This window comes from Triplophysa rosa, linkage group LG20 (genome assembly GCF_024868665.1).
Source record: "Triplophysa rosa linkage group LG20, Trosa_1v2, whole genome shotgun sequence".
Classification (NCBI taxonomy): domain Eukaryota; kingdom Metazoa; phylum Chordata; class Actinopteri; order Cypriniformes; family Nemacheilidae; genus Triplophysa; species Triplophysa rosa.
Genome location: NC_079909.1, coordinates 8,453,984 through 8,466,294, shown reverse-complemented (window position 1 = coordinate 8,466,294; position 12,311 = coordinate 8,453,984). Strand labels below are relative to the sequence as shown.

Below are 12,311 nucleotides of genomic sequence, written 5' to 3'. Positions count from 1 at the left end.
CTGTCTTTTACCTTTTTTGTGTTTTTCTTATTTTCTCCTGTAAAGCTGCTTTGGAACAATGCACATGCACAAAGCTAGAGGACCCATTCAACAAATTGTTTATTTAATCAAATTAACATACAACAAAATTCAACAAATCATTTATTTAATACAATTATTAAGCAGTAAAACATTCATATAAATTAATATTAACATCAATTAAATTAAATATAAATAGTCATGTTATTGGACACTAGCCAGACCGATAAACAAACACAGACCGGAAGCGCACGTCCGATGAAACAGTTATACACAGACTAAGGTCTTTGGACATTGTGTTGCATCTTGCTGTTTTCAGTTTTTGTTTTTTCAGGAAATCACTACAACACTCAGCAGCAGTTTTGACTATAAAATATTCACAACATCCATCCTGACCTCATTTTACACTTAAAAAACTGACTCTACTCCCTGTCTTCCACCACAACACAAATACACAGCATTGCCAAGGATTTAAAGGCATGAATGTTCCCTAATGTCAACATGAAATCATTTACCGAACATGCGTCAATGTTTTGGACATGATTCATTGTTGCATCTTATAAAAAAATCTTCCTCTTAGTAATCATTTACAAAAATGAAACAACTCTGAAACCTTTCTTTCAGGCTGATGTCATCAATCTTTTTAACTTTTAGCCCCATCCCTCCCTCCACACAATTCTCTTCCGCTGTTTAATGCTGACCTTCCACAATCCAATTTATTCCGCATCCCACCCTGCATTCTCTAAACATCCTGTTCACATCAGATTATTCAAGTAAAATAGGCAGCAAATGTTGTTTCATGTTGACTTTAATTTGTTATTGTTCATTCACTCAAACTGTCTGGTGATAAAAGGTTTTGAGATATACTAAAGGCGCACCCATTAAGAATCATTGCAAGAGGATGAATCTCCATATTCACTAATGGAACAAAAAGATTATTATGCCAGTGACCTATAGAAATTCTCTCATTATGACCAAACAACAGGCAGAACTTTCCGGTAACCCTTTACCACCAATGTCTTGAAGTGATAGTTAAAGGGATAGTTCACAAAACCAATGCAAGGCAATGGGTACCGCCGTTGTTTGGTAACCGACATTCTTCAAAATATCTTCTTTTGTGTTTCTGTAGAAAAGCCATAAAAGTTTGACAGGAGGGCGAGTAAATGATGACAGAATTTTCATTTTTGGGTGAACTGTCACTTTAAGGCCTGTCTGAAAATGTTGTGTTTTCTAGCTGATCATTTCCCTGCTTTTTATTTGGATACCTTGAGATTACTGACTAAAACAAATTTATATTCCAGGACAAAAATTAACACCCACACCTGACCATCATTTTTAGACTTTCAAGATGGGACAAAGTGACTTGAATCTCTCATATTATTATTATTATAACAATTCCTGTTCAATCATGTATTATGTTCCCAATAAAGTTAACAGCCAGCTATCATTTGATGTATGTCATTGGACAAAGGCCATTTTATATGCATTTGTACCATGATGGTTTTCAACCTTGTTGACAACTGTCCCCTTTGGCCGATTATCTGAATCCGAAACGTGATCTTCAGAGTGCACACTTTCTGTTTTCACAATTAAATGAATTCTATTATATTACATATTATTGTATTGGACACCAGTAACCCTGCGCTCTACATATCAGCATCAGCCAATAAAAACCCATTTGAGTCTGGCTCCTAATGTGGAACAAACCCCACTAGAATTAAAGGGAAGTTGATGTGGACGATTCCAAAGAATCCTGCTCTAAAACCTGAAGACCAACAGAAGCAGTCAAAGACCTCCAGCACCTCATCCTCTTCACCATCACTCACATCGCTCGCTGTCCTCTGCCCTCACCGTGCCCCATTAAAACACAACAAAGATGCTCACTGTTCAAAGTAGAGGAACGATAGAAGGAGACAGAAAAGATGCAGACAGGACACTGAACCGTGGGCGCTGAGATGTATACCACACACACTTGCCTACACTCATTCACAAGAACACACACATCCTCTTCCCTCCTCCACACGGAACTACACAAATCAACGTAAATAGGAGACTAATGTTGCTGTGAGGACATTAAGCTTTCATATATTTTATTCCAGTGGTTTTATGAAGTCCTTATCTTCGGACAGGTTGAATATTTTACAGGACATTCCAGTACATTCAGCACTCTCCACACAAAGTGCATGGACAATGGACATGTATATTCACACTACATTCCTGAATGCTAATGGCTCTTTTTAGACATTAAGACTGAATAGTAGTGAAGTTCCTGCACTGAAAAGAGCTTTTGTCCCATCTGTTATGCTCCGATAAGACAGTCCAAATTTACACGCAACCATGTCTGCTCAACATCAATCCTTCAGTTCTGGTCACATTCTCAAACACTTCTGTTTGAATCTAAGGAGACTTCAGTCAACCGCTTCCGCTATTGAGGTGGTGAAGAGTCAATATTTTAAAGTGTGATTGTGATTTTACCTCACAATACTGTATACGGCACAGACACAATATTGCAGTTTGACCAAATAATATAAAGTTTTACAAAGTATAATGCAGTATAATGATTCATTTTCATTATTTACTTCGATTGACCTTAGGGGTGGGCAGAATGACCAAAAATCTGTTTCACGGAATGAGTCATTTTATTTCACGGTCACAATATATTTCACAGTAACAATCTCCATATTTTTTTAGATTGATTTTATTTATTTTTTATAACAGTTCATTTAAATGCTCACCATACTTAACATATAGGCAAGTTATGAAATATGATGATATGATGATAGACAGCATGTACAGTATAACAATGAAGTATGAATATACTGTATGCACAACCAATGAGAGTACAGTATATGACTGGTATTATAAACTGATGTTTATAGGGTCTGTACTGTAGGTCTTCATCGCTCTTCACTCGCTATTAGATGCGCACTTTTAGTGTGTTGTGACTCTCTGTCTTTAGGTTTGTTTATTCTCGCGCTTCTCGTAACTATTTGCACTGCGAGTCTCTGGTGACTCCACACGCAGCAGTGCGTCACGTTAAAAGCGCTCACGCGGCGAGTATCATCGTGCGTTTCAACGCAAGTTTCTCCTCGACTTGTCTAAAGTTCTATTAACAGCTTTACAAAGCGATCTGACTTCTGAAATACATGAGAATGAGCTTTAATATGCACGCCCAGATCCCTGCACCCCTGCCTGAGCACTGCGGATGAGAGAGAAAGCGCGGGACTGGAGCAGATCACGAAACTACAGATTGAAAGAAGGTCAAAAAGAATATGTGATTTGTTAATTTGTTTTTGCGTTTTCATCATAAAACTCAACTTGCATATCACGAGTTAACCACGCCTACTTATTTACATTCCGCGGAATACACGGAATAAAAAAATCTTTTACGGTTGACATTTTATTCAGCGGTAACGGCATATTCCGTCACTTCGCCCAGCCCTAATTGACCTCATCACAATTTTAGTTCCCTATCGATACTTCACTCGTACTGCGTAGCAGGATGCTATGGGAAACTCCTTTTTCTCCGATGACTGAAGCTTTTTCCAATAACGCAGTGAATAGGCCATTGGTTTGTGAAAAGTAAAACTTTAAACCAATGGCAGCGAAGCTGCACGGACCTATACCCATGGAGCCCGCCAATGTAGGCGGGGCTTATGGCTATATAAGCAGACACATCGCTGCAGTGTCCTCAGATCTCTTTTCCTTCAGCGATGACTCTACCTTCGCTACTCGAGACTGACTGCTTCGCGATCAAAAAGCATTTGCAGAGAATTCAACCTCCTGCTTAGCGGCTTCACTATTCAGCAGCGCCGGTCTTTTCCCTGCCGCCATCCGGCGACTCTAGAAAAGCAAAATTTTCTGCGGCGTTGTTACAAATGTCGCGCCGTACCTGTCACTCGTGCAGATTTTTCCTGCACGCTGCTGATAGCCACGGCAAGTGCATCTCGAGCTAGGGGGTTTCCCACTCCACTCCAGTTCGCTCGCAGGCCCCCAAGTGCAGGAAGCAGACACTCACGTCCTGCGCGCAGAGGCACGTTCTAAACTACCTCGATGATTGGCTCATTCTAGCACAGTAAGAGGACAAGCTACTGTCCCACAGGTCCCTTCTCCTCAGCCACTTAGACTGCCTGGGGCTCAGGATCAACTTCGCCAAGAGCGCTCTGTCTTCCAGCCAACAAATTTCGTTCCTGGGAGCGGTCTTCGACTCTACCCGAATGACAGCCAGGCTTGCGCCACAACGCGCACTGGCTATTCGGCGGCTTGCAACCTCTTTCGAGCTTGGGAATTCACGCCCCCTCAAGGTGTTTCAGAGAATGCTGGGTCTCATGGCCTCCACGTCTCCAGTACTGCAGCTAGGCATCCTTCGCATGCGACTGCTTCAGTACTGGCTGAATCCGAGAGTTCCGCCACAAGCTTGGCGTCTCAGATGCTTATGTGTTCGAGTGGATCGAGTCTGCCTCAGTACCCTAGCTCCTTGGAGGGATCCCCTTTGGCTAGAGCAAGGTGTGCCCCTGGGCACCACATCCAGATGAATGGTAGTCACGACAGATGCCTCCAACACAGGTTGGGGGGCTCTGTGCGATGGCATGCCGGCTTTCCTGGCCGGAACAGGAAAGAGGCTTGCACATCAACTGCCTGGAGATGCAGGCAATATGGCTGGCCCTTTACAGTTTTCTGCCGGTCCTACGGGGACGCCACGTCTTAATCCGGTCGGACAGTATGACGGTGGTGTCCTACATAAATCACAAGGGAGGCCTCTCTTCAAGGTGCCTTTTTTCCCTGGTACTTCGCCTCTTGGAATGGGCCCAGTTCAATCTGCGCTCACTAAGGGCAACACACGTGCCGGGCAGGCTGAACGAGGGAGCAGATATATTATCTCGGAGCAACGTCCATTCAGAAGAATGGACGCTCCACCCTCTGACGGTTCAGACCATCTGGGAGATCTTCGGCAGGGCAGAGACAACATAAGACAACACTCATTGCCCAACTTACTTTTCAAAGAGCAGGGACGCATTGGCCCACACTTGGCCCAATTGGCTCCTCTATGCCTTTCCCCCGATCGCTCTCATCTCGCAGACGATCAGGCATATCAGAGATTAGGCGCACAAGGTGCTATCGTAGCCCCATTCTGGACGAACCAGTCTTGGTTCGCGAATCTGTCTCAGCTGCTTGTAGCAGCCCGTGGCCTATTCCCCTGAGATGGGTCTTACTCTCTCAGGCAGGCAACACGATTTGGCACCCCCAGCCCGAGCTGTGGGCTCTGAACCTCTGGCCTCTCAATGGGAGCCTACGGTCCTCCCGGAGAGTGTCATGAATACTATCTCTCAGGATAGAGCTCCGTCCACGAGACGACTCTATAGCCTTAAGTGGTCTGTCTTTTCCGCCTGGTGTACAGTCCGCGGTACTGACCCGGAATCTTGCGACACAGTTGATACTGTCCTTCCTGCAGGAGCTGTTGGATAAGGGTCGTTCCCCTTCCACGCTCAAGGTCTATGTGGCAGCCATTGCGGCTTCCCACGCCCATATAGCAGGCCAAATGGTGGGAAAGAACAACCTTGTTGTTTGTTTCTTAAAGGGGTCCAGGTGGCTCTGCCCTCCTTGCCCCTCTACTATACCTGTATGGGATCTTCCCACGGTGTTGAGGGCTCTGAAGAGCTCTCCCTTTGAGCCTCTGCAGTCTGTGGACCTTCGTTCCCTGACACTAAAAACGCTCTGCTGCTAGCGCTAGCATCGGCCAAACGCATGGGCAATTTATAGGCACTCTCCGTGAGCACTGCCTGTCTTGAATTTGGGCCTGACGACTCTAGGGTGGTCCTCAAACCAAGACATGGCTACATACCGAAGGTGCTCTCTACCCCATTCAGGGCACAAGTAGTGACACTTTCTGCACTCCCCTCCTCCGAGCAGGACCCGGAGCTAAACCTGCTCTGCCCCGTCAGAGCATTGAAGGTTTACATCGAGTGTTCTGCCCCCTTCAGGCGCTCGGAACAGCTCTTTGTTTGCTTCGGTGACCGCACTAAAGGGTCTCCGGTCATGAAGCAGAGACTTTCTAAATGGATAGTTGAGGCTATCGTGCTAGCATATTCTTCCTTGGGCCTTCAAAGCCCCACGGGAGATAGAGCCCACTCTACTAGAAGTGTCGCCTCTTCTTGGGCTTGGTCTAGCGGTGCATCTATAGCGGAGATTTGTGTGGTGGCCTGCTGGGCTTCGCCGTCCACATTTACCAGATTATACAGTCTGGATGTCCCGACTTTACAGGCTCGGGTCCCCTCTGCTTAAGGGACTTACACTAAGTCGCCAGACTATGGTTGCTCCCAACCGTGCCAGCACTAGGCACACTGTCCTGGGACGATTACCGGACTGGGTGACCTTGCTCCATACTTGGCCGCCGAGCCTAGCTCCGGGGTAGTCTACCATCATCGTTCCTATTGTAGCACGGCGGGATTGTATTGGTTCCCCATAGCGTCCTGCTACGCAGTACGAGTGAAGTATCGATAGGGGACGTACTCTGTTACTTATGTAACCTCGGTTCCCTGAGATACAGGAACGAGTACTGCGTTCCTGGACGTGCTTACAAGCTGCATGGTCGTCGCTTCAGTCGAAGTAACCTGAGCACACTGCGGCGATGTGTCTGCTTATATAGCCATAAGCCCCGCCTACATTGGCGGGCTCCATCGACATAGGAAACGTTATTGGAAAAAGCTTCAGTCATCGGAGAAAAAGGAGTTTCCCATAGCATCCTGCTACGCAGTACTCGTTCCCGTATCTCAGGGAACCAAGGTTACGTAAGTAACCGAGTACGTTTTTTACTTAAAGGCACAGTTTTTGATTTACAGCGGCCACTAGCATTGTATTATAGATTTGCAAAGAATCGCTCAGTCCAAAGACGGTGGTGGCCACCATAGTACAAAAAGATGTCATTCTCATGTTGGCACAGGGAAGAGATCATGCGGGCATTAGAAAGACTGTAGAAAGAGTTATGTCTTATTTATTACATAAAATAAAAGGTTGTGGATTTTAAGTATAAAAAGAAGGCTAAAAGTCAGGCAGGAACTAGGACCTGTGTTAATATTATAAAGTCTTTCCAGCAGAGACGCGTTAGGACCCGCGGTACTAAGGCTTTTAGCAGATATGTACTCACAGATATCTATGGAGATACTTTCCAGCAGAGAGTCGTTAGAGGGAAAGATCATCTTAAAATCACCCCCGAGGAGGTTGCTTTGATTCAGATAAGTATGTGAGTAACATTGGTTTTTCTGTTTGTTAGAACCAAGATATGTTGATGTTGTTGTTCTAATATTAGCTGTGTGACGGAGCAGTTTTGAGCGTCATTGTTTATCTGGACCACTTTAATATTGTACTCGTCCAGATACTGGAGAGAGAGCGCTAAAACTGTAGAGAGAGCGCGTTTTACTCTCTTACTCAATGATGAATAAACTCACATGCGTTCTAAACCGTAGAGTACAATCCGTACGGATCACGGATCATCCCGCAATCCGTTTCACCACTATACCGCAGGGGAGAGGGTGAGGAAATGCGCGTTGTAGAGCTGTTTGTCCGTTTAGGGCTGCTGTACAAAACATGGCGGCGAATTCAATGTATGTAGGGCTGCTCTGTATGTAGATATAAACAGATTATTCTAAGGTATTAGAAACATAACAGTTCATTACGTAAGGTCTTTATACACCTCTGAAGAAATAGTTTTGTATATTATATTGCATTTCTGTCAATAGATCCTCCTAAAAACCCTGTATCGTTCCTTTAATCACTTAAACGAAATATAATCCATCATAAATCTATAACACTGTTTTTCTAGGAACCCAACTGATTTCCAGCCCATTCCAAAACTGAGACAAAAAGGCATTTTACGAGGATGTGCCCTCACATGAAGGCATCTGATCCAACAGTACCAGAAGATCACAGCAAAGAAGCCACATAGAAACAGTTTGTATCTGGTTAACAAAGGCTAAATGACGTTTCCAAATGCTTCTGTAGGTAACAAATCTTGCTTTTCCGCTCCATTCTGAGCGAATGAGTCGGTCTGTAATGAGAAACTAAGATCTTAAGAGATTTCTGTTGTATCCGTTGACGCTCAGATGCGTTGTGTTATCACAGCAGCTTAATGCAAAGTGTCATCCCCAAATTACAGCAAATGTGCGGGGATTTGTACAACACTGTGATGTCATCACGACAAATCTCCAGAAGGGTTTACGAGAGATGAAGAAGATCAGGCACTCTTGGACTAACAGCTGCGACTCTCACTCCAAGAGTCAGACAGGGTAGCTTTTGGGAAGGGGCAAGCTGAACTCCAATGAGAGCCATAAGGGCCCTTCATGCAGTGTTCTCTCAGAAACAACACAAATACACAAGAGTAGTACTAAAGCAAACACCCACACAGATAAACACTGTCTACTTACTATCTGTCTACACAGATAAACAGCGTTTGCTTACGTCACGGGTCGTTCCTATCCTCCTGGTTTAGACCCTGCCTCTGAGAAGGAGCTTAAGTGTTCCTCAAAAAAGGTTCTCCTGAACTAAAATTCCGGCTGGTTCCTGTGGTGCAAACACAACAAAAAGCGACTTCCGGCAAGTCGTCCCGGAACTATGAAATCGTTCCTGCAGTGCGAAAGCCCCTATTAATGACCTCGACTGACGTGGACTAAAAACCTTAATTTTGACTGATTCGAGTCTTTAAGGAAAATTCATATTCACAAGTTTAAATTTGTTTGACAATATGACATCTGTTTCATCCTATTGGCTGAGGTGCCAACATGTGACTTCCGTCAACAATGTTCTAGTGTTTTGTGTGCATTTGCTGCTTTTAAGAAGTTTCACTTTCGTGTTAAAATTCAGATCTAATAAATGTTTATTAATTTACACACAGGAGGTTCAGTTAAACATTAAGGGGCGGTTTCCCGCACAGGGATTAGTTTAAACCAGGACTAGGCCTTAGTTAAATAAGGATATTTAAGTCGTTTTAAAATAACCTACCTTATAAAAACATTACTGGTGTTCATCTCGAGACAAAACAAACGCACTAAAATATTTTAAGATTCGTCAGTGTGAGTTGTTTTCGATCAAGACACCTCTAATATTTGAGTTAGTCTGGGACTAAACCCTGTCTGGGAAACCGCTCCTTAATGTTGTAAATTCAAAATAACAAATGTTATTAAATTGTTTTTGTTTTACATTTTATTGAGAAAACCAGTATCATGTTTCATATCGAATCATGAGCTCAGTGTATCTTTACAATAGGGATACCAAATTACAGAAAATTTTTGAGTTCAAATTACTGACACAGAAACTGATGAGAGCTTCAAAAAATATTTTGATGTAAACAGGCCTTTGTACATCAAAACGCAATATTTTCCTGTTAATCTTCCACAAGAGACAAAGCCCTTTGCAGGTTTCTAGGACGCTTTACCGTGACCCAGTTCTGCCTATGACTGAATTCTCTGGAACTTCATTAAATGATAAACTGCAACTGCTACAAACATCATTTCTCAGTATAGCATCGTATCATAGCCCCAGACCCCTTAACAAACCGACCACATACAACCACAGACACCAGCCATCAGTCACGTTACACAGCAACTCGGTTCATGTCCGAGAGATTTGCATGCATGTGAGTGTGTGTGCGTTGCAAAACCGCGTGATCGTGCAGTAACGGCAATGAGCGCTGAGAGGGATTATTGGGGTGGTTGAAGAGGCTGGGGGGAGAATGGGATGTGAGCCGTTCTATTGGATGAGAACAGCAGGACTGATCCCTACAGATGGCTGTGGTTACCATGGAAATGGAAGGATCAGCATCAGCATCCTTTCATAGCGCCGACAGCACAGCGTATGACTGTGACAGTCACACAAACATGCACAAAGCCAATTCTTTTCCAGCATACATCTGAATATATGGCTGCTTTCACAGGTTCATGTGTTTGTATTCTTCCTCTGACCTTGTTTTGCGTTTTTTTCTATTCATATACTATTAATGCCCTCCATCCCACACACATATGCACAAGCACATCTGCTCCTTCTAATGCTCATTCAGATGTTCACCTCGAACACCTCCTCCCACAACCGGATATGATCCGCTTTCCTAACCGAAAACAAAGCCAAAGCTGAAAAGGACACAAGGAGGGAGAAGAAGAGATGTGAAGCCGAGTACGTGGGAAGGAGGAGATGCACCGAAATAGCTCCAAGAAGAAGCAAACAGGAAGGGTGAGAGAGAGAACGGTAGGAGATGAAGGTGCACCTTAAACAACCAACACCTCAAACATGCTGTATCTTAAACAGCATCGCTTGCAACCGCCACCAAGCACAGCCTGTCTTGTGTCATTATATAACAAAAATTCAATACTTGTGTAAGACAGTCTGCACACAAACACAGCATCCTCTTCAAGGACACGGCGGAGCTCGTAGGCTAATGCTGCGTCCGTGCATCTTACCTGACAGTTAAAGGCAGTGTTCTCAGAGGATCTGTGTTGCATGCTGTCAGCGGCACGTCCCAGCGACCGTCCCTTATCCCGAGGACAGGCAGTAAGCTTAGCCGCTGTTCCAGAGCACAGCTGAGATTCCTCTAGCCGTGATAACCCCTCTGACACAGCTGTAACCCTGTCGCCAGGGCTGCGTCGTCCAATTGTTGAGAATAAGATGCCGAGCCTGTGTTTTTGACAGGCGTCCGTCCACCAATCGAGAGGGAGATTAGGGTGCCGACATCACTGGCTGCGTGGACTAAGCTCCGAGTGTGTGTGCTCTGTGATGCATGCTCTACGTGTGTGTGTTTTGGGTGGTGTGTGCAGCTCTGAGCTCCCTCCGCTGTGTGTTCTAGCTTAAACCTTCAGATGTATCATCGTCTTCAAAGCACAGTGTAATGCATGCTGGGAAATGGAGTGTAGCGGTTTTGGGAACAAGCGATAGACTGTTGTTAAATCTTTGTGAACAAACTGTTTCAGCGGATGTAAAATAAGAAGTTGTTCTTTATCTTATAAAAATCTATTTAGATATTTAGTGTACAAGGGCAAATCACATAATGCTGAAACCAAATCGATTCATACGATAAAATTAAATTGATAATTGTTAAATTGTTGCTGAAAATAAACTTAAAATGTTACAATATTATTCCAAACAACGATAAGCATTTTTTTTTTTGCATATGTTTTCGAAAACAATGTAAATCACAAAATGATGTGTTAACTGTTTTTTTTTTATTTTAGTCTTCATATCTTGGTCTTGGTTTTAAATATATATTTCTTAAAAAGGTATTGCTTTGTTTGCATGGATGTCGTATCAGATGTTGTTGCACAGTCTTTAGAATTTGCCAGAGGTTGTGAATACAGTAAATTAAAAAAAAAAAATCTTGAATCTTTAAAATCTATAAAAATTGATCAAAATAAAGGTGCTTAAAAGGTTCTTCACAGCAATACCTTAGAAGAACCATTTTTGGTTCCACAAAGAACCTTTTGTGAAACAGAAAGGTTCTTCAGCTGTTAAAGGTTCTTTATGGAACCAAAAGGTTCTACTATGGCATCGAAGAACCTTTTGAAGCACTTTTTTAAGTAGTCCATGCGTAAACAAATATACAAATTGAGTATTTTTAATTTTGTTTGTTTTAAACCTATATTACAACATATATGTTAATACTGTATTTGTGTTGTATATCTTTATGTGATATCCATATGAACTGTAAATTATGTTATATTTCCATATATCAGATTTCTGTGAGGTGCAACACAAGATATCTTTTCAATCTTCCATTTATAACCACAGAAAAACAAAACAAAACAAAGCAAAACTTGTTTTTAAACTAAACTAAACTAAACTAAACTAAACTAAACTAAACTAAACTAAAAACAAGCAAGCACATCATTAGACAAACAAACCCCAAGGCTGGTCACATTCCCAAGGGCACTGTGGGCTTTTAAAGCAGGGTGTGTTGGGTTATTAGTGTGATCATTTTGAGTTTGTATGCATGTAATCTTTGTGGTTATAGGGACGTGTAACAGGCTGAGCTTCCCTACAGATCTCAGAGCTTCATCTCCTCCAGAGCAGCATGTTTCTCCCGGTTACACCATCTGCTCATACTGGCCTCTGTCCAGCCTGCTTTCTGACCAATACAACAAGCTCTCTCTCTCTCTTTCTTACTTTCTATCTTTATACTCATGTCTGCTAAAGCCTATACAAAGAGTGGTGCCTAAAACATCTCAGCATCCCTCCGTATCAATCTCAAAATGTTCTGTTGACCGAACACTTGTGGACAGAGATTTGAACTGACAGCAACTGACCACCAATCAAAT

General features: G+C 43.1%; 1 protein-coding gene across 3 annotated transcripts in view; it reads right to left on the bottom strand.

Annotated features, from left to right (window-relative positions):
• Positions 1–12,311, bottom strand: part of slc4a10a (solute carrier family 4 member 10a) — a 42,983-nt gene that overhangs the window by 25,583 nt on the left and 5,089 nt on the right. The window contains exon 1 of one of the 3 annotated variants that reach the window (XM_057361360.1): positions 10,464–10,839. The exons of the other annotated variants lie outside the window; for them this stretch is intronic. Coding sequence (XP_057217343.1) covers positions 10,464–10,505 — 42 coding nt within the window. The 5' untranslated portion in view covers positions 10,506–10,839. Of the gene's footprint in view, positions 1–10,463; positions 10,840–12,311 lie in introns of those variants that run through there. 3 annotated transcript variants of the gene reach the window in all.